Here is a 27,080-nt window from a genome sequence, read left to right as displayed (position 1 = left end):
TATCAATTATGGCATATAGGAAGAGATTATAAAAAATGAGGATGGCATTCCTGTGTGCCATCCAGAAGGTTCAAACACGCAACATCGACTAATTACAAGTGGGAGAGTAACCAGTAGGCCAATGCCTGTTATTCGAGAATTAATTATAACCTTTAATATATATCATGAAATATTTAAGAATGGATTAGGTAAAGACTGAATGGTATTAAGGAATGGTTAAGGTAAAAAACACACACACCCCAGAAAGAAACACTCACCACACACACAATAGAGATTGAGAAACACATTTGTTTAAAAATTATAATATTCAGGAAGGACTCCTTGAAATTCAGGATACCCTTCATGGAACTGTCTTACGAATATCAGTATGCTATGAAGTTTACATCTGTAGACTGTAGAGTGTTCCTGGATAAATCTAGTAACAATTGTTAAAAATTAAATGCATAAAAATTATCATATTGGAAATCTGCAAGTACTTTTATTATGTCCTTCATTACCACATCTGTTGCACTTATGACTTTGACATTTAGAACCTGGTATACCAAACTCTCCAACTGATCTCTTTCTCTTCTTTGGCGGTCTCCCACTCTTTATCCTAGTTTGTGGTGGAGCACAGAAGTATTCAGCTACAGAATCTGGAAATACCCAATTCTTCACATCTCCACTTGGATGAATGCTCTCAGCATATGTTTTAGCCCAAATATCTGTCAAATAGAAATGATCAACCAGTTTGTATTCATCCATGTTTGTACGCTTTGCAGCAACAATGGCGTGAATGCAAGGTATCCTTTCAATGTCAAAGAAATGGCATGTACAATTTAGGTGAACAACAAACTTATTCCTATCATCTTTGACCTCAAACTCATGTTGATCCACTTGAAAAACATCTAGTTTCATTGCCTTACTGAACCTTAATATTATCTCATCTGTAACATTTGGTGTAGCACGCTTGTTGTGTTTGGCAGCTTTTTCCCGTCACTCATGAAACCATGATGTAAGGGTTATCCTGATTTTCTCAAGAAGTGAAATCAATGGCAGCTCCCGATGATCCTTTAACATAGAATTCAATGACTCAGCAATGTTGGTTGTCATAATATTGTAGCGGTTATATGGTGCATAAAAACGAGCACACTTCCTGAAATCAGCTTCTTCTAAATACTTGGCCAGTTTTGGATTAGAATTCTGTATATCCCTAAAAACACCTTCAAACTCATGAAACGTAAAAGCATTAGCTGCTGATTCGACAAGAGGCAAGAAGCTTTTACTCTTAAACTTTACTTTGATGTTGTTTTTGAGATGAAATTTGCAAATGCCTTGATGGGATGCTGGATACAATTCTGAGATTACTTTTTCAATGGATGAAGCACGGTCAGAAACAAATACCAAATCTAGGGCATCAGGGATGATAGTGAGCAAACACCTAAAGAACTAATTCCATGCAATATCATTTTCTGAATCAACAATGGCAAATGCTATCTAGTATAAGTGATAATCTCCATCTTGTGCAGTAGCTGCTAGCAAAGTTCCCTTATACTTTCCTTTTAGGAATGTACCATCAACAGCAATCACTCTTCTCATTAAAGAAAAACCTCTAATCGTCTGGCCAAATGAGATGAATACGTATTTGAAATTCTTCAAAGGATCCAACTCAAGATAAGCAACAGTTCCTGGATTTTTTTCCCTTGCCATGTACAACCATTTCGCTAGATTTAAATAACTATCCTCAGCAGTGCCTCTAACCAAATTCTGACCTTCCTCTTTTGCTGTCCAGGCTTTTTTGTATGGTATATATACTCCATGATCTTTTCTGGCCAACTCCATAATCTGTTTTGGTTTCAGACCAACTTTCTTTTCTCCAGAGCTGTTGCAGTAAAAACTCCCAAGCAACTTTGCAGTTGCTTGTCTATGGTTGGCATTCCTGTGGGTTGTGTCACAATTGTGTTCATGACAATACTTCCTCACCACAAAGAATTCAGATGATTGTAGCCTAGTCGCACGCAATTTCCAACTGCATTTATCATCAACACATCGCAGAATAACTCTCGTTTTGTTTGACCATCGAACTTTGAACTCAAACTTCCATTCAATTGCCCAGTTTCTCATCTTGAACATCAACTCTTCTTTGTTCTTGAAATATCTGTCCACATATATATCATCAGCCCCTCGAGTCAAATGTGAACTTACAATAGATATAGGAAGGAGATCTGGAGTAGGAACCAAATTCTCTAAATAAGATCCTATTCCTTTTTCAGCTGTTGAGATCTCGGTATCATTATGTGTCGTAGAAACATCACTTCCAATAGAAAGATCAAGTTCCTAGAAAAATAAATAGATTAGTAAATGAAAAATAACATTTGCAAGTAACTATAGCTTTATTCTTGAACCGTTCCTAAAGAGTTCATCCTTAAAATTCTTGATATTCATCATTTATGTGATTTAGGAAGGGTTTCCTAAAAATATATGAATCTTGTCTAAAAACTTATATTAAGGAATCTAACCTTGTGTGTTTCATGTGCAGTCGTATGTGAACTTCCTGCAGAGATCAGAATAGGATCTCGAGCAGCAGGCAAAGCAAATGAATTATTGGTCTTTGCTTTTTCAGCGGTTAAGCATGTATCAACATGTGGCTTAGAAACTAAGATGTCACTACCAAATGATTGATCAAATTCCTATAACAAGAATTAAGTTATAAAAATATGAAGAATTAAGTATAAGAAAGTTACAGTAAAAACAAAAGTAAGAGTCATGTACTTACCGATACACACAAATGTCCTATTTCAGGATTTTCTTGTATCTTTCTGATGAAAGTGCACACTTGGCGGTCATTGCGAATGAATATAGGAGGAGAATCTTCTACCATTAATTTCATCCTTGGAAGTTCATAGCTGGGTGAAATCTCTTTAACTAGACCATCAAGTCTGAAATCTTCAAAACAGTCTTAACTAAATCCTTGTATGTGATATTCTCACCAACTTTACAAAGTGATCCACCTTTGTTTGTATCGATGAAAAATCTCCAATGAAGCTTGTCATTAAGTTTCCACTCACCAAAAACAGAGTATATCTCCAACATTCTACAATCAAGCCAACAAAACCAAAATCACATAACAATAAAACTACTGAATCTGCCAATTCATCTATATAGAGCCATAAGTCACAATTTCTTCTTGAATTTCAAAGAACTCAACAATTTCAAACTCTGAAATCAATGATTGAAGCTATTGATCGAAGAAGAAGAAAGATAACCCAACAATTTCAAACTTTGAAATCGAAGAAGAAGAAAGAGAAATTGAAAGATAAGCCAACGGATTTAGTACCTGATTGAAGCTTGACGGAAAAAATCTGAGATCAGAAATGAAGATCTCTGATCGGAAAACTCATCGAATTTCGCCGGAGAAAAATGTAAGAGAGATCGGGTTTTGATTTTTTTTAGTTTTAAATAATAATATTTCTCTCTATTAATTTACTCAATATTAAGAAATGCTAGTTCTGGAACATTACAGCATGTGTGCGATATTTGGTACAAAAATCCAAATGTGTGTCATTTTAGGGTATTTCTCATTAAAAATCATTAATTTAAGTCTTAATTTCTTTTCTAACTATTATAACTAAAAATTACTGTTTTTTTTTTTTTTTTGGAAATCACATTACATATTAGGAATTTAGATAACTTAAAATATCAAGAATCCATATGTAGATCTACAAATTTAATTCCACTAAAAAACACCATAAAGTCGAGAAAATCTCTCTCTCCTCGTGATGTTTTCTGGTTCTGTCGGTCTTTGATTTGGATTTGATCTTTGGTTTATGGCGGTGGATCTCGACTCGAGATTCATCCTAGTGGGTTCTGAATCTAAGGGCCAAGTTTTTTTGGATCTATGATGGATTATTATGGTTTTAAGGGTTTCTGGTTTGGTGATTTCTCCTCTCTCACCATATCTTTTGCTTGATTCACGGGCGAGAGTAAGGGGGAAAGGTCTCATTCTGAGATTTCAATCGGTTCCAGGTGTTTCCGGCGTTGATTATGGTCTTCTTGGTTCGATATTGTTCTGGCTTAATGGGTGTAGATTGGACTTGATTAAGGGGATTCCGGTTCTGGCTCCAAGGGATTTCCAGGATTTTGTTACTTCTTTCTTTGGATTGCCTCACGCTTTGACTTGGGATTGCAGATCGGGAATTTCTGGTTGGGATTGTTCTGTGAAAGGGATTATGTTTCCTTATGTGGTTGTGGAATTAAGTGACAAGCTTTCTTCGACTTACGGGGCTGTGTATAAACTCTTTTTCAGGTCGGTTGGATTTTTCTATCTCATATCGCTTCTGTTTTTTTATTCTCTAATCTATAAGAGGGCTTTGTCTAGGTGTTTTCCGAGAGTTAGTTCTTCGTGTTTCATTTGTATTCTGGTTTTTTGGCTCTTTGTGGAAGCCATGACTAAAAGTGGGTTATTGAATCAGGTCTCTCATGGGAGCTCTTCGGGGTCGGGTCTCAAACTTAAGATCAAGGTTCCACAATTTGATAACTCTGCCTTGATTGAGGGTTATTCAAAGACTCTCATTGGTCGGTGCATGAATCCTGCGATGCAGGACATGAAGGCTTTGTTGTTTATGTTGCCTCGGATTTGGAAGATTGAAGAGAAGGTGGTTGGTGCTGATCTAGGGTTGGGAAGGTTCCAGTTCGATTATGACCATGAGGAGGACATTCAGGAGGTTCTGAAAATGGAACCATATTATTTTGATCACTGGATGCTCTCATTGGTCTGCTGGAAGCCAGTGGTGGATCAACGGTATCCATTCATTATCACTTTTTGGGTCCGGGTGATGGGAATTCCTTTGCATTTTTGGGCTGACGAGACGTTCCGCAGCATTGGTTCTGACTTGGGAGAGGTAGTGGAGGTTGATCTTAATAATGGTCGTGTGAAGGTTTTGTTGGATGGCTTCAAGCCTTTGATCTTTGACACCTCGGTGGAGTTTCATAGTGGGGAGGAGACCTCTGTTTCCTTGCGGTATGAACGGTTGTATGGTTTCTGTCGAAGGTGCCACAGCCTGTGCCATGATGTCTCACGGTGTCCTCTGTTTGGTGATAAAGGGAAGCAGAAGGTGGAACTCCGGTCCAGTCCGCTAGGTGATGATAAATTACAAAGCTTCAAAGGCGCGGTCACTCATGGACTTCAGGGTGGGAATGCTACGGTTCTCAATGGTGATACTTCAGGGGCGTCTCAACATGGGTCTCTTGTAGGGAACGGCCATGGTACGGGTTTAGCCAAGAGTCTTTGCCGAGGAAAGTTTCACCGATCGAAAGTTGACCGAGAGCTCGAGCCGCGTCCGTACCGCTATCGTGTCTCCGGGTCACATCAGCTTGGTATCAGAGCTTTAAAGCTCCTACGAGGTTGTTTCTTTCCAGAACTTTCTTATTTTGTTTAAAGCTTCAATCTTTGAGTTTTTAGTAGCAAAGTTCGCGTCTTTTAGTTTCTTAGGTCCCGTTTAGCCATTTGGTTTAAATTGGTGTATGTTTGCGATTGTTCATTGTTTTACTAGGTTGTTAGTTTGCGTATTTGTTCTTCGTGTTCTTATCTCTGTTCGTTCATGTTCTTGTGAGTCTACTTTTAGATCGATAAAGTTAGGAGTGTGTTCTTGTTTACGCAATTTTGTTTCCGGTCATAAAGTAGTCTTGTTGTTTTGCGCTTTCACTTTTGCTTTTCGATTTAGTCATAGGTTGATTACATCTTAGCTGTCAGCAACGTTCTTTTGTTGACAACTCAATTATATAGCTTGTGTGTGGTCCTTAGAACGAGTGAAACTCACGCGTCTTGTGGTTTACATTTTGTCTTGCGAGGTTCAAATTCAAACGCAACACGCAACACGCGACACGTCGTAGTCCGTACGAGTGATGGCCGAGCAACAACAACTAGCGAATCCGCTTCCCCCACCCAAAATAGGAGTTACCCTTGCCGCCCTGTGCAACGGCATAGAGCAACTGGCTGAACGCATGAACCGGCTTGAGCTGTTGAACCCTCCGAGGGAAGATCCTCAACCCGCGAGGCGTCAACGACAAGAGACGGAGAGCGATCAATCCGAAGAAGGTTATGAACCAAGGCCTAGACAATGCTACCGGCGAGACGACCGCTATGACAACGCACCAAGGCACCATGAGCCAGCCCACAAGATGATTGCGCCCACGTTCGCTGGAAAATCTGATCCCAAAGCCTACCTAGACTGGGAGAGCCGCATGGAACACTTATATTCTTCTCACGTCTATCCTGACCTACGCAAGGTCTAGTACGCCGTGGCTCAGTTCACCGATCACGCCCTTACTAGGTGGGATCGCCTCGAGGCAGAGCAACGCCGCAACAGAGAACGGCCTATTACCAACTGGGATGTTCTTAAAGTGGAGATGCGCCGACGCTTTGTGCCGCAGCATTATCGTCGGGAACAACAGAAGAAGTTCCGGCGAGTCGCTCAAGGCTCACGATCCATTGAAGAGTACTATGAGGAGTTTGAACATTTGCGCAGCCGCTTGCAGGTCGATGACTCCGAGGAATCCCTCATGGCTCAATTTCTCGATGGCTTGCAAGAGCGTATTGCACACAAAGTCGAGCGCCAGCCGTATCAAGTGTTCGAAGAGTTGCTGCACCTTGCGATACAAATAGAGAGCCAGATCAAGAAGAAGAGAACCTCCGCGTCACGTGTTCGCACTCAAGGAGCTTCAACCTGGAATCCTAATGCATTTCCCTCAAACCGATTGCCGAAGAAACCGAAGGCAGTCAGTGCTGATTCACGATTCAAGGCAAGGGAGCCGAACACCATCGAGCGACAAGACCCACGACGTGATATCAATGACGTCCGGAGCCGTGACATAGTCTGTTTCAAATGTCAAGGTAGAGGACACTACGCTCGCGAATGCCTGAACGCCCGCACGATGATCCTCACCGAGGCCAGTGAGATCGAGTCTGAAGATGAGGCGATTGAGGAGAAAGCTCAAGGCGAGGCTGAACTTGAAGTCACCATAGCCGAGCCAGAGGTTGGGGAACTCTTAATGATCAGACGCGTTTTCAGCACCAACACGACGGCCGAAGAAAACACCAACCAGCACGCAAACATCTTCCACACTAAGTGCACTGTAAGTGGTAGAGTGTGTGGCTTGATTATAAACGGAGGATCCTGCACGAATGTTGCAAGCTCCAGTCTTGTCAAGAAATTGTCTCTAGCGACAAAAAACCTCCCTCGTCCTTATCGCTTGAAATGGTTGAATGATAAGGCTGTGATCCAAGTTAAGGAACAAGTCACTGTCCCATTTAGTGTCGGACCATACAAGGACCAAGTCCTATGTGATGTGATTCCTATGCAGGCTGGCCACCTCCTATTGGGGCGTCCTTGGCAGTCTGACAAGAGGACCACTCACTGTGGTCACACCAACCAATACTCCTTTGTCCATGACAATATGCGCATTTGTTTAAAACCCTTGAGTCCTGCGCAAGTTTGTGAAATGCAATCAACCTTGTCTAAAGATAGGACTGTAAAACGAACCTCCTAATTCGACCCTATATTGCTAGAACGTCCCTTAAGGACTCAAACCAAGTCTTACTGACTAGTCTTCAAGATGTTGTGGTTGATAGGTTTAACAGCACTATAGGAGCACTACCGGAGTTGATCGGCAAAACTGTTAGACGTTTCCAGGACAGATCAAGGGTTCTGCTGGACAGGCTGACGGAGATGGCGAACACTATACCATGCGGCAATGACCATGGCGAGGCACGACTGGCGAGTTTACTCCCCAATGCGAGCGATTGGATCGAGTCGCACTTGAAGCCGGCGTGTTTCCAACCAGCAACAGACGGACATCGCAGCCCACGCCCAGTCAACAAGGAGATCAGAAATCACGCCTCCTAATCCGAACCCCGAGGTAAGCATGAAACACTTACTCGTTTTGACGCTACTGATCTTGTCGTGTTCAATGCAGGTGAAGTCAACAACGTTTTGAGGACAAAACCTTTTCAAGGGGGAGGGAATGATGTGATCGTGGGGACGGAGCCTAGCCGAGAACGCCGAGACGCACAAGGCAGCCCCGAGATGCCAAATCAGGATGCACCGGCCAAGGACAGAACACCTACTCAGAACGCGGCCAAAGCTTCAAGGGAGTTCACCGGAGTCACGACGAGCCCACGGAGCCCCGACCAAGGCCCCCAAGACGCGATGGAGAAAAACCACCAACCGATCAGGGAACTCAACAAAGATGTCGTATCCGCTGAGCAGCTTGTCACACATTAATTCGACCCTCGAACAACGCCCCAAGCAGAACTCGAAGACTCGGACCGCACAGTCTTCACTCTTACTCAAGAGTGAAGACACCAAAGTCACCACAGCGAGGAAGTGTACTCTTTTCCCTACTCCGGGTTTTTCTTAATGGGTTTACCGGAGAGGTTTTAACGAGGCATGGAGCTTGGTGCAAAACGCCTAAAGGCTAAGTTGCTTCACGCGCAAAGCCAAGGCGGTTATCTCTCTTTCCCTCTTAGTTTTTGGTTTAAATTTGAACATTGAGAATATTCTCCTTTGATCCTTTCGCTTTTTGAACGTTGAGAGCTTAGCGTTGAAAGTCAATAGAGGCGACGTGTTCCATTTACAAGGGAAACACGTCTAAGGACGATTGTGCGGACCATTAAGAGTCCGCGTGTCCCTAAGCCCTCACTTGACCTAATCTATTTAAACTTTCTCTTAGCTTTGTTTCTCCTTAGACTTGAATGAAAATTAAACCTTTTCTCAAGAGAGATTCTTGACTTGTCTCCACCCTCTCATTAGTCCAATCCGGGATTGCCTAAGTGAGAGAACTCTAACAAGACTCAAACCGGGTTTGATCTTGTTAGCGACCGTATCAAGAGAAGAACCAACTCTCTTGTGTCGTCATTCGATCCATTCATCTCCATCTCGCGTCATTACCATCTTTTCCCCTTCGACACCTCGAGTTCTCTTTTGCACGACCTCGAGTTTCCATCGAACCATCTCGACTCGCTTCCATCGTCGTTTCCATCGCATCCGTCCGTTCACTCGCTATCGCGTCCATGCCGTCCAGCCGTCCTGATCGAGGCTTCATGTTCGTTTTCCTTAACGGCTCGTTTGAATCGCTTCAAACTCTGTTTCCCCCGTTTGAATCTTCCATAGATCCGAATCCAAGAGTCTTTGCCGAGGAAAGTTTCACCGATCGAAAGTTGACCGAGAGCTCTAGCTGCGTCCGTACCGCTATCGCGTCTCCGGGTCACATCAGGGTGTGTAAGAATTTGTTTCCAGGATCTGAGGAAGCAAGTGGTGCCAATATGGTTTCGATGGAGAAACTGCAACAGGAGGTTATGTTTGCGGATTATCTGAGTGACTTGTTGGCTCAGGAATTTCCTATTGAGGATAACCAGTCGATGGGATTTATGGATACACTAATGGAGGATAAATGCTTTGGAACTGAGATGTCTCATGATAAAGACAAATCTACCGAAGTTGCTGGGGAGGATGAGGCAATTTCGGTGGAGGAGGGAAGAAGTGCTGCAGACCTTTCTGATCTTACGTTAGATGGGGAACTTAATGGTTCTATGGAGGGTGATCCTGAGGGAAAGCCACAGGACAAGGATGCTGGGGGCATGATTCAACCTCACAGGTCTAAGTTAGTCAAGAATAAGGGTGTCCTGCCGGGGGGTTAGTACTAAGAAGCGGAATATGTTTACTCTCACATCGCCTCGCAAGAAGGCTATCACGAAGGGAATTGGACCGTCTGGGAAAGGTGGTCCTCAGTATGGAGGAAAACCTCCACCTAAGTCATCTGATTAATGTGTGTGATGGGTATGTGTTGGCAAGGGGGTATGGGGTTGCCATATCTTATTAGGTTCTGGTTTGTCCTGCTTTCTCTAGTGTTGTTCCAGAGTTTTTGTTTGAATAATTCACCATCGGCTGTTCCGGTTGGTTTTGGTCGTTTTTTGTTATTGTTTTCTTCTGATTGCTGCTTTTGCGGTTGTATTTTCCTTGTAAGAGAATTAATAAAACCTTGCTTGCACTTTCTTATTTGGTTCAGCGGTTCTTTCTCTCATTTGGTAAAGTTTTTGGTGTGGTTTAGTTGTTATGGTGCGGTCAGGTTTTTCACGTATTTCATTTCTTTGGGTTTGGAGTATGCATTTACCTATGGTTCTCGGTTGAGATTTAATTTATTCTCTAATCGGGAGGGACAGGAGGTGATAGTTTGTACTGATAACCCCCTTTTTGTATTAAGTTTGGTTCATTGGTTTACATTACGTTTTTTGGACCTGTTTTTGGGTATAGTATCTCGCCTATCTTTTCACGGGATGGAAAGGATAGATTTGTGTGGTGTTCTATCACAATTCTTAACAATTTTTAAATGAATATTTTAAGTTGGAATTGTAAAGGTCTTATTAATAAGGCTACTATTGGAAATCTTAGGGACTTATGGACAACACATCGGTCAGACTTTTTTTTTCTTATGGAGACAAAAAAATCTTTAACTTTCTTGGAAAAGTTTGTAGGTCACTTTGGGTATAAGAATTTAACAACGGTTGATCCTATTGGTTGTAGTGGTGGGTTGACGTTGTTTTATAACAAGGATAATTTTCAAGCCTCTGTTTTATTCGAATCCAACCGGTTAATTGATGTTGAAGCAGTTTACAAAGGACGGTTAATTTATTTAACTTTTGTTTATGGCGACCCTGTTCCCAAAAATCGTGATTTGGTGTGGGAGCGCTTATTGCAGTTAGGAGTGTCTAGATCATCTCCTTGGTTCGTTGTGGGTGACTTTAATGAGTTGACCGGCAATCATGAAAAAAGAGGGGGAAAACTTCGCCATGCTTCTTCGTTTCTTTCTTTTAATGGAATGATTCAGGATTGAGGTTTTTTTGGAGTTCCCTTTTCTTGGCGACTATTTGTCCTGGCGGGGTTGGAGGGATAAAAACCCGATTCGTTGTCGGTTGGACAGGGCCTTAGGTAATGAGGATTGGCATGAGTTGTTTCCGGACACCGTCACGGAATATTTACCCATGATTGCCTCTGATCACAAGCCTCTGGTGGTTAATATAGGTGCCAAAAGACCGCAGGGGCAGCAAAGTTTTATATTTGATCGTCGTTAGGTGGGGAAGGAAGGGTTGATGGAGGCAATTTCGGCTGGATGGGATGGTGAACAATCTCAGGGCCCATCCAATTTTGTAGCCAAAATTGTGAGTTGTAGGCGGGCCATTTCTCGGTGGCGTAAGACGCAGGTCCCTTTCGGTAGGGACACAATTGAGGATTTAAAAAGACAATTGGAAGTGGCTCAAGCGGATGATGCGACCCCTCTGTCGGTAATCTCGGATTTGAATACCCGTTTGAGGGAGGCCTATTGGGATGAAGAGGTATATTGGTTTTTGAAGAGTCGTAATAGATGGATGCAGTTGGGGGACAAAAATTCAAAATATTTTCATGCTCAAACAAAGCAAAGACGGGCCCGGAATCGGATAACCGGGCTTTTTGACAAGAATGAGGTTTGGTCTACAGAGGATGATGATATTTGTAATACAGCAGTGTCGTATTTTGCAGGATCTGTTTACAACAATTAATCCAACACATTTTGATGAGGTTTTAGGTGAGGTACACAATGTCATTACGGATGAGGACAATGCGCGGTTAATAGCCCCGGCCATAGAGGCTGAGGTTCGCGTGGCTTTATTTATGATGCATCCGGATAAGGCTCCTGGTCCGGATGGCATGACAGCATTGTTTTTTCAAAAAGCATGGGGGGGTTGTTGAAACGGATCTTCTGTCTTTGGTCAATGGTTTTTTTGAAGAGGGTGTTTTTGGTAAGTGTTTAAATAGAACACACATCTGTCTTATTCCTAAGGTGGCAAAGCCAACCCGGATGACAGAGTTGCGTCCTATCAGTTTGTGTAATGTGGGATATAAGATTATTTCAAAGAACATGTGCCAACGGCTTAAGACTTTTTTACCATAACTTATTTCAGAAACTCAGTCGGCTTTTGTACCCGGCCGATTGATTTCGGATAATATCCTGATAGCTCAGGAGATGTTCTATGGTTTACGGACTAATCCGTCATGTAAAGGAAAATTTATGGCAATCAAAACATATATGAGCAAGGCATATGATCGGGTAGAGTGGGTGTTTGTTGAAAAGTTACTCCGAAAAATGGGATTTGCAGATAAATGGACTGGGTGGGTCATGTTTTGTGTTAGCTCGGTTGAGTATAAAGTTCTTCTGAATGGTCAACCTAATGGTTTGATAATTCCGGAACGGGGGCTACGTTAGGGGGATCCTTTATCTCCTTATCTGTTTATTTTGTGCACAGAAGTGTTAATTGCAAATATTCGGAAAGCGGAGGAGGATAAGCTGATTACAGGGATCAAGGTAGCAAATAAATGCCCGCCAATTACGCACCTTTTGTTTGTGGATGATAGTCTATTTTTCTGTAAGGTCGAAAAGCTCAATGTGAGGAAATTTTGGAAATCCTACGAAAATATGAGGCTGTCTCGGGTCAGCAGATTAATTTTGCAAAATCTTCCATTCAGTTTGGTCATAAGGTGGATGAGGACATGAAAACGGAGATCCAGGGGGTCCTTGGCATAACAAACTTGGGCGGGATGGGTTCATATTTAGGTCTTCCTGAGAGTTTAGGTGGGTCTAAAACAAAGGTTTTTTCCTTTGTTCGGGATAGGCTGCAGAGTCGGACGACTGGCTGGTCAGCAAAGTTGCTATCTAAGGGGAGAAAGGAGGTGATGATTAAGTCAATTGCAACTGCTGTACCGACGTTTGTGATGTCTTGTTTTCGGCTAACAAAGACAATCGCGTCCAAACTTACCAGTGCAGTGGCAAATTTTTGGTGGAGTACAAATGGACGGACAGGAGGTATGCATTGGTTAGCTTGGGAGAAATTATGTTGTAGTAAACAGTTGGGCGGTTTGGGTTTTTGGAATATTGATGATTTTAATTCAGCTCTGTTGGCTAAACAATTATGGCGGCTAATTGAAGCACCGGATTCTTTGTTCGCCAGGGTTTTTAAAGGTAGGTATTACAGGAATTCAAATCCCATGGAACAGATTCATTCATACTCTCCCTCATATGGGTGGAGGAGTCTTATTTCTACTCGTTCTCTGGTAAATAAGGGGCTTATTAAACGGGTTGGGTCTGGAACATCCATCTCTATATGGACTGATCCCTGGATCCCAATTCAATTCCCGAGACCAGCTTTAAGTAAGGGTCTGTTTAAGGATCCTTCTCTTTAAATTTCTCACTTAATTGATCGTCAAACGAACTCGTGGCGGATGGATCTGCTTACTGAGCATTTTGATCCCATCGATGTTGCATTAATAAGGGCTTTACCTTTAGGAAATTTTCTGCAGGAGGACTCTCTCGGTTGGCACTTTACAAAAAATGGAAAGTATATGGTTAAGTCTGGTTATCATACGGCACGTATGGAGGTTACAAGGCCTATTCAGGCACTTGGTGGTGGGCCGGAGATTACCCCTCTCTTAGCCAGTGTCTGGCAAGTTCGATGTCCGCCAAAACTACAACATTTTATGTGGCAAGTGCTGTCAGGGTGTATTTTGGTTTCGGCAAATTTGCAACGCCGTGGTATTTCTTGTGACTTGGGTTGTGCTTGTTGTGGTGCTGATGCGGAAACGGTCAATCATGCCTTGTTTCTGTGTCCACCGGCGCGTCAGGTTTGGGCTTTATCTTAGGTACCGGTAGGACCTCATTCCTTTCCGATGGAATCTGTGTATGCCAATATGGACCATGTTTTGGGCCCTAAGAGTCCGGGCTCTCACGCCTCGACCTTTCCGTGGGTTTTGTGGTATATATAGAAAGCGTGAAATGGCCGTGTGTTTGAGAATGAATGTGAGCGGCCGGAGGTGATAATTAGGGTGGCAGAAGGGGAGGCGCTGACATGGCAGCAGGCTCAGAAGGAGGGTGAGGATGTGGTTTCCACAACCGACCCAATTGAACCCACCTCTCGGACGAGGGTGGCCGCAGCTACACTTCCCATGTTCTTTTCAGGTTACCGCTGTTTCGTTGATGGATCTTGGAAAGCTGAGGATTCGTTTGCAGGCGCAGGATGGAGTTGTACCAAGTTTCAGGATACGATACCACGTATGGGAGCCGCTAATTTCCGGCGGAGTCTTTCCCCTTTACATGCCGAAGTCGAAGCTTTCGTTTGGGCCATGAGATGTATGATCGGGCATGATTATCGCGACGTAGCGTTCAACTCAGACTATTCAGATTTGGTGAAGATGGTGTCTTCGCCTCATGACTGGCCGGCGTTCTCGACATACATTGAAGATATCAAAATAGACATGGAGGAGTTTTCTACCTTTTCCATATCTTTTGTTTCTAGAACTGCAAATGTAAAAGCGGATTATTTGGCACGCCAGGCGCGTACATCTGCGCATAGTATTTTGTATGTAAACAATTTTCCATCACATTGGTTCGTTTGAGCTAATCTCTTGTTGACAAAAAAAATAATATTAATAAATAAATAAAATAATTTGTGATAACATGTGATATTCTATAAATGTGTTGTGCGATTAATAGTGTAAGATCGTCTCCGATGGGGGGGGGGGGGGGGGGCTTTAACTTAGTGTTCCATCTAATAAGTGTTCAAAAAATAAATCAATAACTAGATTTGACCCCGTGGTACACCACGGGCAATTTATATAGAAATACTTATATATATATATATATAAGTAAATCAAGTTTTTCTGAGTTTTAATATAAATGTTACAATATTATATATATATATATATATGTGTGTTATGACAGTTATTAATAGTATGTGTTATTGAATGTATAAAATGTCAAATTTAGAAAAAGAATAAAATTTTACCGAATAAAATGATTTACCCATGTTGTAGCACCATATTAAAATTTTCTAATTTATATGAATATCCATCTAAACCCATCCTACCATATAAGTTTGTCTGGTAGTATTTTATACCTTTTCTAAGTTTGAATGTTTTTAGTAAGGTTTAATTTATATCTTGTTTGGACCCGTGTCACAACAGAAAAAAATATATTATTGTTTCTTATATTTTATATGTTTATGATTTAAAATTTAAATATTATAAAACTTTTTAATGGATAATATATAATTTATTATAGATTTGTGTGTTGTAGAATAATATATGGTAGGTTAGTGTGTATCCTTTTTTTTAATACAAATTAAAATATTTCTGTTTGGAAACTTTTTCATTTAAAAATTACTTGTTCAAAAATAAAAATTGTTAATATGTATAATATTTAGTAGTCCATATAACATATATGGATATAATTTGTAACTTCATTAATTCTAATCTATGATTACAAATCTATAATATATGAGATTAGATAATATACAAAAACACAAAACAAACCCAATTAGCACTCGGGTTATAGACCTTTCTTCTCTCTTTTCTTTTCTTCTTCTGTTTACAATTCTTTACTTAACCTTCACCATCTTATCACACCTCTTTTCTAATTTTTCTAGCATATGATTAATCACATATGAGATTCCAACAAATCTTCCTAGTGGCTTCCGCTGCAAATTCCCTTATTCCACACATTCGCCAAGTATCGTAATCCTTCTCTATATTTTTAATCAAAAGTTTTTTACAGGATTATCAATTATGTATGGAAGAAAATAAAAGCAAGATTTGGATTGTTTAATGAATTTAGAACTGACAATTTCATATATATATATATATATATATATATATACATATGTGTTGCTTCGTAGGTGACACTTTATGAAACAAAAAAAAAAGGAAGAAGCTAAGGCATTAGCAATCAATCTCGACAAAGGTTAGAATATATAGTTTTCTGTATCTATCAATGAAAGCTTACATAAAAATTGAAGTTTGCTTAGTAATATATTCAACACCCACTTTGAAAATGAGTCACTTGCATTTTTTAAAAAATAAGACATGTTTGATACAACATAAAGAAGGACTTCATATAACACAATATCATCAGAGTAGAAGTATAAGAAAGCGAACCATTGGAGTTGTCACAATTAATTAGTTTGCTTGTGGTTTAGAATAATGGTGTCGAGCTTAGTGATTTTAGGTGAGATGAATGAAAGCCATAGTTTAGTTGCTTTCTCTAAAGAGAAGAGTGGAAGAGTTTGGTGCTTGAAAGTGTAGTGACGGAAAAGTATTTATAGTGTATAGGTAAGATTGTAGAGTTTTTCATTTAGGATTCGTAAAAATCGTGATGAGCAAATTTAGAAGATTTTAATTTGATTTAAAAATAAAAATTTCGGGAAACTATATTTGGAATTAGTGTGCTTTTATGTTTTGTGAAAAGATTTTATAATTGGAAATTGAAATCATCTTACCTTATCTAACGGAGTCTATTAATTGTATCTTCTTCTATCATTTGAAAACAGTTTTGGTTGCCAATAAGTATTATAAAGTATATAGGAATATTGAATTATGATGATTAATGCAGATTAAATGATTGCGATATCTTAGGAAAAGTAAATGATTTATTTTCTATATAGTTAGTTTACGCTATATTTTTGGGATGTTTACCATCATGATTTAATTTGATGAGATTATGTTTGATTAACTGCATATTATTATTTTTCTTAATTAGATTTCCGTTTTAGTTAGTTCTATATTTTAGGGATGAATCTCTATTTAAGTTTAAAATAAAACATCGCACATATATTAGGAATATACGGATCGTTTATGATTAATATACGTATAACCACTTACCAAATTTGTTGTGTATTTTTGATATTTTAGGGATGTTGCAAATTTTATTAGATAGATTTTTAGGGAAGATCTGATTTTCATAAGCGGATTAAATGTTTTAAAAAAAAAACCGACCCATGTGATAAGTAAAGGAAAAATCCAATTTTTTGAATCGGTTTAAAAGGAGTAAATAACCCGACCCGGGTGACAAAAAGGAGGACACAAATTTGTATTCCAAAAATGTTAGTATAGATGAAAAAACTATGGAACCGGGTTTAGTTTCGGGGTTTTTGGATCTTCTCAAGTGACCATACGTACGTGTCAATTTGTTGTTGGTTGGGATAAGTGTATGACAAGAAAAAAAGTTTTGCCCGTACTATCTCTCTATTGCTCTCTCCCGTATTACGACGATTGTACTCTTTGATTCAATCGGAAGCAAACAGAGGAGAAATTGGGTCGTCCGAGTCTTCTATCCGCATGAACTTCATCTCCACCGATGCAGTCACGATCGGCGATGCTGGTTCAGCAAATCGGCGACTCTAGTTCTCCATCAGTTTGCGACTTTCCTTCACCAATCGGATAGTTTTCTTCACCAAATCAGCGTGTCTCTTTCATCGAGCTCTTTCTCATGGTACAAAGCTCTTTCTCATGCTATACATTCTTCTTTATTTGAGGTTATAGAAATTAGGGTTATGTGATTTTAGAAAAAGTAGGGTTCTTTGTTGATTCATATATAGTTTCGATTCATTCATAGGTCTGATTGATTCATACATTGTTCTGATTTGTAAAGGCGTGGAAATTTAATTGTTATGAATGAATTTTATTTTCTGTGTTCTAATCAATGTTTGTGTTCTGATCAAAGTTTGTGTTCTGTTATGAGTGAGTGTAATTGTTTGTGTTATGTTCTGTTAAACCTTGAATTTGTTCATCCCTAATTGATCTGAAATTCATTTTCTAAGTGTGGTTGATCATTGTTTGTGTTCTGATTGAATAGGTGTGTTGTCAAGCCGCCTCTAAGTGTGGTTCTTGTTTCATTTTCAGGTTGAAGAAAGAGACAGTGTGGTTCTCGATGAAAGAGTACAATCTTGTTTCATTCTTCTCATTCCCTATTTTCGTCGAGCTCTGATTTGTGTTCTTGTTTCAGTAATGAAGAAGGTAATTCATCTATGAGTTTGTTAGCTTTTGATTAGACAAGTGTATGTTAAATGCTTGATAGCTGAATATATTGCTGAGTGATCAATGCTTGGTGAATGATCATGTTGTGTGATCAATGCTTGGTTAGGTTAAGACTGATTAATGCTTGGTAGCTTTAGATTGTCTACATCAAACTTAATGACTATTTATTGTTTGTGGTTTCTATGATAAATGCTTGGTAGTTTAAGATTAGGTAAGACTTAATGACTATGATAATGATTTCTATATATAATACTCCCTCTGTATCAGAATACATAATGTTTTACTGTATGATTTGCATTTTTATTTTCAAAATCAAATAATTATTTAATGCTTTTACTTTTACAATACATAACTATTAAATGTATACATGCAACATTGCAATTAAATGACCAGGTCAAAACTAAATTAATGTTCACCTTTTACTCACTCTATCTAATACCAACATGTGTTGTTTTTATTTATTCCCTTTTCCCAAAATAAAAATGGAACAAGAAAAAAACATGGAGAAGAAAATCATGGAGAAGAAGGTGAATACTACTTAGCAGAAAAAATTTAGTTTTGGCTCTAAATTTGAAAATTTAAACAAAATTTTGTTTTTAAAAGCTATCATTAAAATTGTAAACATAAGTTTAATTCAAATGTTTTTGAGGAGTAATACGTAGAAGAAATGTGAAAAGACCCTAAAAATAATTATGAGACATTTAATATATTAGTGGTTACAATTGTTGGGGAAAAGTCAAATGGCACGAAAAATAAAAAATCACATCACCAAAAACCAAATGTAGTACATCATTTATTATTTTGAGTTAACAACAATACATCATTAATTGTTTTCTTAATCATGGTGAAAATCCTAAAACATCATGAATTCTAATACAAATAGTGTAGTCTAGAATCTCAATCAATCTAGTCTTCATCATTCTCTCTCTTTATTTCTTGCTTCATCATTCTCTCTGTGGTTCTTATTTTCTTAACGATAGTCTTCTTCATTGTTCTCTTTCTTTCTTTCTTCATCATTCTCTTTCTTTCTTCCTTTCTTCTCTTAATAAGCACTAGAGACTAAGAAATGGATCACTCTTTAGGGGTTTTGGATCTTTTAAATAGCTAATAGTATGAGAGTTTGTCACCATCAGTTCCTATCGTTAGTTCCCAATGGAGTGAAGATCCAAGCCAAACTGAACACACACTTGAGGACATAAGAGGAAGATGGAACTGGTCACCCACAAAAGATTTTGTGCTCATTAGTGACTGGTTGAACACAAGCAAGGATCCAGTGACTGAGAATCAGCAAAAGGCTGAAGCCTTTTGGAAACACATTGCAGATTATTTTGTTGCAAGTCCTAAGGTTGCTGGTATGCAAAAGAGAGAGGCTGTTTACTGTAAGAAGATGTGGAGGAAGATAAATGACCAAGTATGCAAGTTTGTTGGCTGCTTAGAGACTGCAACAAAGCAACAGTCAAGTGGCCAGAATAAGAATGATGTAATGAAGCTTTTGGGCCAAATCTACCATAATGATCATAGGGTCAAGTTCACACTTGAACATTGTTGGAGGGAGGTTCACCATGATTAGAAATGGTGTGTAACTTCTTCTATTACATATAATGGCAAGTCAAAAAGAAGAAAGTGAGAAGCTGGGTCTTAAGATTCTGGAACGTCATCAAGCGCCAATATAGTTGGCCATAGATATGAAGCAGTGGCTCGTCCTCCTGGTGTTAAGGTGTGATACCCAACCTGGACGTCTTCGCGTCCGTGATCACGGGCATCGGTTCGCCTCATTCCTGTCCGAACAACCAACAATTTCCCCTATTTACTTATCATTGGCTAGCAACCTTGCTTTGTAAACCCTTATACGCAGCAAAATATAATTGTTGATCATCCCATCGCACCTTTGATAGAGAGGTAGCATGTGCATTAGTTCAGACGAGTATCGATGTACTCACCGAGCCAAACCCCCTTTTCTTCTTTGGTGTTGATGTTATATAGGAACCAAAGGGATGGATCCATAAGTGTGGTGGAAGATGGAGAATCTATAGCTGGCCGACGGGCACTCTCTAAATATTCTAGTGAATAGATGATGTAGTGAAGTGGATAGATGGTGAAACTATCGCTGGCCAAAGGGAACTCTCAAAAGATTCAATTGAGATGGAAATGAATTGAAGGGTGGATTGATAGAGGCCAAAAATATCTATGAAAGGATTTATGATAAGTCAGATAACTCTCAAGCTTCAAGGATTCACACATAAGAAGAAGGAGAGGGTGGTTGCTTATATCTCAGAAGAAAACCTAAGAAAAAACTTATTTTATTTCATTCAACCTTAAAGGATACATAGCCGAGAAGACACTTTATATACTAGACCAGCAGCTGGTGAGCTTCTATGGTCGAAAATATTACATAATAAAAAGACTTAACTTGCAAAAACAACAGACTCGAAAAGTACTTAAAAGAAAAGACTCTTAAAAACTCTTAACGGTAATAATCCTGCAAAACAAGAAAAGAATTGTCATTTATTCAACTTGAAAATCATACCTCAGATAAATAATTGTGTTTTCGTTGAAACTGGCCGGGTAGTGAGCAGTCTGTCAGACTGGCTGGTTTTTGCCTAATGTCATCATGGAGGGTTTGAACGAGTAGCGGCCGGTTTCAAATTTTATTGTAGCAATGTAGATCTTCTAAATTGGGAGGTTTTCCAGCACTTGAAATGGTGAACAAAGTGGCTTCCTTGATTTTGTGGAAAATTGGTAGGAACACAATTGTCGGAGTCTTGAGTTTCTCTTTAGTGATTTCTAGCATTTCCTTGTTGATCTCGTCTTCTTGGAGTTCTTCAAACTCTATGATAACAATGAGATTCTCTACAAAATTGTTGAACTCCTTCTCTTAGTTTCCTTGTGCCTGATCTAGTTCTTGGTGGCTTATTCATAATCTCTTATTCAGATTCAGTTGAGGTGGTTTCAATGTCCTCATCATGATGGACGATGGATGGATAATGGTGTGGAATGGCCTGAGCGCCCATCCTTTATATAGGACACCAATGGGTGTGCTCCATGTAAGGAGATGTCCATTCCTTGCCCCTTTCCGATGAGTCGCATCTCTTCGAAGAGTCACATTTTTTTAATGGTAACTGCTCGTGCTACCGAGCTACCTACAGACCATTAGCTCGAGTGTTATCTGTTCATACCACCCAGCTGGGTCAACACTCAATCAGCTCGCCGAGCTTAGTTGGCAAACAGCCACCTCACATAGCTGAGCTAGCTAGTATTCCAGTTGGTGTAGCTCACCTAGCTTTGTTAGCTGGTTCACCAAGCTTGTTGAGCTCGTTCAGCTCGTATTTAGCTAGTTGAGATAGTAGCTTAACTTATTAAGCTCATCTAACTATTATTTTCCTTCAAACAAACTGCCCCCTTTAGGATCGTGGGACGCAGGTGTTACAATTCTACCCCTCTTAAAATGAATTTATTTTTGAATTCGGTGGGCATAGATGTTTCTGACCTTTGTATACTCAAGACTTGATCTGTTTCTAATATTTCTCTGTTCGGACTTGGTTATTTTTCCTTGACCTCGGTTAGTCTCCGGATAGATCAAGTTTTTTGCCGTCCTAGTTCAATCTAGACTAGGATAGTTTTCCCCGACCATAGTCTTTCCCGGACTCGGTTGTCATTTCTTGACCTTCGGTGACCTGTCGGTTGTATCAGCCGATAGCCTTTCAACCGTAACACTGATAACCTTTCAGTCATATCAGTCGATGGACTCACGGTAATCCATCCATCGTAAGCTCCAATGACTTGACGGTCTTGTTATCAGACCCAGGTCCGATCGATTGATCCGACCCATAATCGAATTGTCGATCATCCGCTGACCAGACCAATACTTTTGAACGACTTGTCGACCACCTGACTGATCAATCCAACCTACAGCTCGAATCATTGATTATTCATTCACCCAATCTGACTAGTGGTTAGATCATTGATCAACCCAATGGCACGGATCGTTGATAACCCTTTGATTGGTATGACTTTACGATCGAACTGTTGATCATCCTTTCAGTTCGACTCTACAATTGAACCGTCAGTCATCCCATCGCCTTTGATAGAGTGGCAGCATGCGCATCAGTTCAGACGACTAACGATGTACTCGCCGAGCCGCACCTCCTTTTCTTTTTAGATGTTGATGGATGATGGATTGATGATGGTGTGGAATGGTGTGGAATGGTGTGGGCGTCTATCCCTTATATAGGACGACAATGGGTGTGTTTCATGTATTGACACGCACATTTCTCGCCCCTTTCCGATGGGTCGCATCTCTTCAAAGAGTCGCACCCTTTCGATGGCAAGCGCTCATACTACCGAGCTACCACAGTCCACTAGCTCGATTGTTAGCTGCCCATACCATCCAGCTGGGTCAGCATTCGATCAGCTCACCGAGCTTAGTTGAGCTGTCGACCAGCTTACGTAGCTGAGCTAGCTAGTATTCCAGCTGGTGTAGCTCACCTAGATTTTCTAGCTGGTTCACCAAGCTTGTTGAGCTCCTTCAACTTCTATTCCAACTAATTGTGTTAGTAGCTTAGCTATTTAAGCTCATCTAGATATCATTTTCCTTAAAACAAATTGCCCCTTTAAGGATTGCAGGACACGGGTGTTACATAAGGTGTCAAAGGCCAAAGGTAAAAAGACTAGCAAAGGCATGGAAGAAAAAAAGCATGGAGAAGCTTAATAAACAAAACTTGTTAGTGTTGCAAGAGACATGGGAAATAAAACAGAAGGATTATGAATCGAAGAAGAAGAACTATGAATTGAAGGAGAACCTTAATAAGCGCAACTTGTTAGACACTCTCCTTTCAAAAACAGAACCACTTAAAGATGTAGAAATGACTTTAAAGAACAAGCTAATGACTGACATGTTGTAAAATCCTTGACTGATGTCACTGCTTTTTTTCAGTTTGATTGTGTTTTTGTTGTTTTACCAACGTTTGTATTGTGTTGTTTTATCACTGTTTCTGTTATGTTTATTTATCAATGTATTGTGTTATGTTATGTTAATCTGTATATATTTGTGTGTTGTTAAATAGAAGATAAGTCTCTTGGTTCTTGTTTAATTTTCAGTGGGTTGGTGTCTTTTTTTTTGGATGGTTGAATATTGTTTAGAGTGTGTTTTTATAGTGTCACTTTGATTTGATACATTTCTACAGGTACGACAGGCTCTTGAACTTGCATCTTCTGTCCCTCAAGATGTTTTTGCCTGTCTCTGGCTTTGTAATTTCAACTCTCGACTCGCTAACAGGTTTATTCTTTGATCATTTCATTTCTGCTTGCTTGGTTTTTTCCTGCATCAACTAATTCTCGTTTCATTTATAGACTGATCGATGCCCTGGTTTGTTCTTCTACAACGAGATGTTGCATATTTTCTATCGCATTATAAAACGAGCTTAGTTCAGTAAATCATAAATTTTGTTTAGAGTGACAAGAATTATGACTGTTACTAATTTAACTTTTTAACTCTTATTACGAATTCTACCATTAGACTTTACGATCGAACTGTTGATCATCCTTTCAGTTCGACTCTACAATTGAACCGTCAGTCATCCCATCGCCTTTGATAGAGTGGCAGCATGCGCATCAGTTCAGACGACTAACGATGTACTCGCCGAGCCGCACCTCCTTTTCTTTTTAGATGTTGATGGATGATGGATTGATGATGGTGTGGAATGGTGTGGAATGGTGTGGGCGTCTATCCCTTATATAGGACGACAATGGGTGTGTTTCATGTATTGACACGCACATTTCTCGCCCTTTTCCGATGGGTCGCATCTCTTCAAAGAGTCGCACCCTTTCGATGGCAAGCGCTCATACTACCGAGCTACCACAGTCCACTAGCTCGATTGTTAGCTGCCCATACCATCCAGCTGGGTCAGCATTCGATCAGCTCACCGAGCTTAGTTGAGCTGTCGACCAGCTTACGTAGCTGAGCTAGCTAGTATTCCAGCTGGTGTAGCTCACCTAGATTTTCTAGCTGGTTCACCAAGCTTGTTGAGCTCCTTCAACTTCTATTCCAACTAATTGTGTTAGTAGCTTAGCTATTTAAGCTCATCTAGATATCATTTTCCTTAAAACAAATTGCCCCTTTAAGGATTGCAGGACACGGGTGTTACATAAGGTGTCAAAGGCCAAAGGTAAAAAGACTAGCAAAGGCATGGAAGAAAAAAAGCATGGAGAAGCTTAATAAACAAAACTTGTTAGTGTTGCAAGAGACATGGGAAATAAAACAGAAGGATTATGAATCGAAGAAGAAGAACTATGAATTGAAGGAGAACCTTAATAAGCGCAACTTGTTAGACACTCTCCTTTCAAAAACAGAACCACTTAAAGATGTAGAAATGACTTTAAAGAACAAGCTAATGACTGACATGTTGTAAAATCCTTGACTGATGTCACTGCTTTTTTTCAGTTTGATTGTGTTTTTGTTGTTTTACCAACGTTTGTATTGTGTTGTTTTATCACTGTTTCTGTTATGTTTATTTATCAATATATTGTGTTATGTTATGTTAATCTGTATATATTTGTGTGTTGTTAAATAGAAGATAAGTCTCTTGGTTCTTGTTTAATTTTCAGTGGGTTGGTGTCTTTTTTTTTGGATGGTTGAATATTGTTTAGAGTGTGTTTTTATAGTGTCACTTTGATTTGATACATTTCTACAGGTACGACAGGCTCTTGAACTTGCATCTTCTGTCCCTCAAGATGTTTTTGCCTGTCTCTGGCTTTGTAATTTCAACTCTCGACTCGCTAACAGGTTTATTCTTTGATCATTTCATTTCTGCTTGCTTGGTTTTTTCCTGCATCAACTAATTCTCGTTTCATTTATAGACTGATCGATGCCCTGGTTTGTTCTTCTACAACGAGATGTTGCATATTTTCTATCGCATTATAAAACGAGCTTAGTTCAGTAAATCATAAATTTTGTTTAGAGTGACAAGAATTATGACTGTTACTAATTTAACTTTTTAACTCTTATTACGAATTCTACCATTAGACTGTCAAAACTAATAAATATTTATAAGTTTTTAACTTTTGATATTCATCTTTTTTCAATGATAAATATAGTAGTAGTTTCTCAAAGATTTACAAAAAAGAAGAAGAAGACAAGCTTAAATACGAGACAATATAGAGCAAATTGGGCTTAAACACAAAGCCCACGGAGGCCCACTCTCTACACTTCCGGTTTGTATCATTCTCTCCAATCTCATCGATCTCTAACCCTAAAAATCCAGTCTCCATCTCCAGTGAACTCCATTGTTCTCTAACACTAAATCTACTAATCCCTCGTTCACTTTCTACAGCTTTTGCATCGGCCAAAACCCCTTTGAAAGATTTCTCGACAAGCTGATTTGAGGTAACTCTCGACAAGTTTCTGAGTTTTTGTTTCTGGAGTAGCAAACCAAATTGTTTTCTCTTGTCTTCTCACGCTTCCAGTTCCGGGTTCAGATTATATTATTCTGTGTTTTGCTCTGCTTCGAACTTCAAAATTTGGTTTCTTTGTTTTTTTCTGCCCAAGTTCGATGGAGGTCGTTTTGAATTACTTAACTTTGACATTTATCTGTTGATGATGTTATTTTGATTATGATGATGCTAATCATGGCATGACAACACCTTCATCGGGTTAGCTCTCGTATTGATTTCCTCATGGTTCATATTTTCTGAAATTTACTTTGTCAATGTAGAATAATGGCAGAGACTAGTAAACCATTGATCGGTCTTAAATGGGAACCAAAGCTTCCAGGCTTATCCTTAGACTTGAAAACTGCTGGTTCCACTTCAAGCAAAAGAGCTGAAAGCACTTCTCTCTGGACGTCTAACTCAGAGCTTGTTGATGGTCTTTGTCTTCCACCTACTGATCCAAAAAAGATTAACAAGATGATTAGAAAACAACTCAAAGACACTACTGGTTCAGACTGGTAACTTTGCTTTCCACCCACTCTGATTATATTTACCCTTTTTGTGTTTGTGATTAATTTTGTGTGTTTTCAAACTGTGCATAGGTTTGATATGCCTGCTCCGACAATGACTCCTGAGTTGAAAAGAGATCTTCAGTTGCTTAAGGTAAAATAGCTTCTTTGCTTTTTTTCTTGTTGTTCTTTTCTATTTTGGTTTCAACGTCCTAACACCTTTCTAATATTATTGTAGTTGAGAACTGTAATGGATCCTGCTCAACACTACAAGAAGGCTGTTACGCGGTCAAAAATAGCTGAGAAATATTTCCAGGTAAGTTTCAAGAACGGCAAACTAGATCAAAGACATGAATTTTTTGTTTCGGCTTTTGTCTTAACACCAACTCTTGTTGTTTCCTATTTGTCAAAAAAAATAAAAATAAAACACAGATTGGCACAGTAATTGAACCATCTGCAGAGTACCATAATAGATTGACAAAGAAGAATAGAAAAGCAACTCTTGCTGATGAGTTGCTGTCAGATCCCAAAGCTTCTCAGTACAGGTTAGTTACTACCATTGTCAATTCAAAAACAATGTATAGGAAAAAGCTTAAATCCTGTATCATAAACGTAAACAGTAGCGTGTCGTTTTCTGTTAACTGGTTGCAAAAACCTTTAGTTTGTAATACGTTTGAGTTAAATTCTTCTAGCTCTGGACTTGATAATGGAATTGGAAGTATGTGGCTATGTTAATCTTAGAAGTTTTTAGCCCTTGTCATGGTGTGTATAATGTTTGTTTCACTTCCATCGCTAATGGATTGCGATATTGCCTACGTTTCTGTCAAGTATTATGATAGGTGTTAGACTGTTAGTATAAGTGTGTGGTTATCTATTCAAATAGTGTAATAGGAATTTGTGTCTTGAGAATTGAGATGTTGTAGCTGAGAGTCTTTGCTAAGTGAATGTGTTTGTGTTGGTTATGGTTTCACAGGAAGCGTAAAGTTAAGGAGATTGAGGAGAAGAGTAGAGCTGTTACGAATAAGAAATGGAAGAAAAAGGGAAACCAATCCAAGAACACAAAGCAAAGAAGGAACTGAGTTACTTTTGTTAGAGTGTATGATCATAGTTTTGGGACACATTTGTCTATTTTGATCATTAGTATTGGACACACTTTCTTGTGGTGGTGCTATAGATTCACCTTACGGTTGTAACGACTCTTGTTGTCTATGAGCTTCGCTTAAAAAGGATTTGTGTTCTTATTGGTTACAGCTTTTGATAAGTGAGAATAACA

At 39.3% G+C, this 27,080-nt stretch overlaps 5 protein-coding genes and 2 pseudogenes across 5 annotated transcripts; 5 read left to right on the top strand and 2 right to left on the bottom strand.

Annotated features, from left to right (window-relative positions):
* Nucleotides 1–362: 362 nt before the first annotated feature.
* LOC104789458 (uncharacterized) lies at nt 363–897 on the bottom strand. Its single transcript, XM_087512561.1, has 2 exons — nt 534–897; nt 363–415 (listed from the first exon to the last, which is right to left on the bottom strand). The coding sequence occupies exons 1-2, from the start codon at nt 895–897 to the stop codon at nt 363–365; spliced, it is 417 nt and encodes a 138-aa protein (XP_087368687.1).
* LOC147944369 (uncharacterized) lies at nt 480–2,860 on the bottom strand (annotated as a pseudogene).
* Nucleotides 2,861–3,890: 1,030 nt separating this feature from the next.
* On the top strand, nt 3,891–8,754 carry LOC147944368 (uncharacterized). Its single transcript, XM_087512560.1, has 2 exons — nt 3,891–4,265; nt 4,452–8,754. Exons 1-2 carry the CDS (start codon nt 3,891–3,893, stop codon nt 5,415–5,417), a joined length of 1,341 nt encoding a protein of 446 aa, XP_087368686.1. The 3' UTR covers nt 5,418–8,754.
* Nucleotides 8,755–13,289: 4,535 nt separating this feature from the next.
* On the top strand, nt 13,290–14,459 carry LOC147944367 (uncharacterized). Its single transcript, XM_087512559.1, has 2 exons — nt 13,290–13,688; nt 13,869–14,459. The coding sequence occupies exons 1-2, from the start codon at nt 13,290–13,292 to the stop codon at nt 14,457–14,459; spliced, it is 990 nt and encodes a 329-aa protein (XP_087368685.1).
* A 2,501-nt stretch (nt 14,460–16,960) lies between these two features.
* On the top strand, nt 16,961–25,082 carry LOC104787338 (uncharacterized). Its single transcript, XM_087450770.1, has 5 exons — nt 16,961–17,328; nt 17,739–17,852; nt 23,057–23,148; nt 24,563–24,654; nt 24,966–25,082. Exons 1-5 carry the CDS (start codon nt 17,326–17,328, stop codon nt 25,043–25,045), a joined length of 381 nt encoding a protein of 126 aa, XP_087306896.1. The 5' UTR covers nt 16,961–17,325; the 3' UTR covers nt 25,046–25,082.
* LOC147944366 (glutathione S-transferase T3 pseudogene) lies at nt 18,374–19,753 on the top strand (annotated as a pseudogene).
* On the top strand, nt 25,076–27,048 carry LOC104787339 (rRNA-processing protein fcf2). Its single transcript, XM_010512907.3, has 6 exons — nt 25,076–25,254; nt 25,583–25,816; nt 25,901–25,961; nt 26,046–26,123; nt 26,240–26,352; nt 26,781–27,048. Exons 2-6 carry the CDS (start codon nt 25,587–25,589, stop codon nt 26,884–26,886), a joined length of 588 nt encoding a protein of 195 aa, XP_010511209.1. The 5' UTR covers nt 25,076–25,254; nt 25,583–25,586; the 3' UTR covers nt 26,887–27,048.
* The last annotated feature ends 32 nt before the right edge of the window (nt 27,049–27,080 follow it).

Source organism: Camelina sativa, chromosome 5, assembly GCF_030686135.1.
Source record: "Camelina sativa cultivar CO46 ecotype springtype chromosome 5, ASM3068613v1".
NCBI classification, from domain to species: Eukaryota; Viridiplantae; Streptophyta; class Magnoliopsida; order Brassicales; family Brassicaceae; genus Camelina; species Camelina sativa.
This window is presented reverse-complemented; position numbering and strand designations above follow the sequence as displayed.

What these genes read in the sequence shown, in the direction of transcription:
- LOC104789458 (XM_087512561.1), bottom strand. Translation starts at nt 897, where the DNA reads ATGAAACTAGATGTTTTTCAAGTGGATCAACATGAGTTTGAGGTCAAA. An exon ending in TGGAGAGTTTGGTATACCAG is followed by an intron (nt 416 to 533) that starts GTTCTAAATGTC and finishes AATTGTTACTAG; the next exon opens with ATTTATCCAGGAACACTCTA.
- LOC147944367 (XM_087512559.1), top strand. Translation starts at nt 13,290, where the DNA reads ATGGATCTGCTTACTGAGCATTTTGATCCCATCGATGTTGCATTAATA. An exon ending in TGTGTCCACCGGCGCGTCAG is followed by an intron (nt 13,689 to 13,868) that starts GTTTGGGCTTTA and finishes AATGAATGTGAG; the next exon opens with CGGCCGGAGGTGATAATTAG.
- LOC104787339 (XM_010512907.3), top strand. Translation starts at nt 25,587, where the DNA reads ATGGCAGAGACTAGTAAACCATTGATCGGTCTTAAATGGGAACCAAAG. An exon ending in GACACTACTGGTTCAGACTG is followed by an intron (nt 25,817 to 25,900) that starts GTAACTTTGCTT and finishes AACTGTGCATAG; the next exon opens with GTTTGATATGCCTGCTCCGA. An exon ending in CCCAAAGCTTCTCAGTACAG is followed by an intron (nt 26,353 to 26,780) that starts GTTAGTTACTAC and finishes ATGGTTTCACAG; the next exon opens with GAAGCGTAAAGTTAAGGAGA.
- LOC104787338 (XM_087450770.1), top strand. An exon ending in AACTCTCGACTCGCTAACAG is followed by an intron (nt 23,149 to 24,562) that starts GTTTATTCTTTG and finishes ACATTTCTACAG; the next exon opens with GTACGACAGGCTCTTGAACT. An exon ending in AACTCTCGACTCGCTAACAG is followed by an intron (nt 24,655 to 24,965) that starts GTTTATTCTTTG and finishes TGATAAATATAG; the next exon opens with TAGTAGTTTCTCAAAGATTT.
- LOC147944368 (XM_087512560.1), top strand. Translation starts at nt 3,891, where the DNA reads ATGGTTTTAAGGGTTTCTGGTTTGGTGATTTCTCCTCTCTCACCATAT. An exon ending in TTTCTTCGACTTACGGGGCT is followed by an intron (nt 4,266 to 4,451) that starts GTGTATAAACTC and finishes TTATTGAATCAG; the next exon opens with GTCTCTCATGGGAGCTCTTC.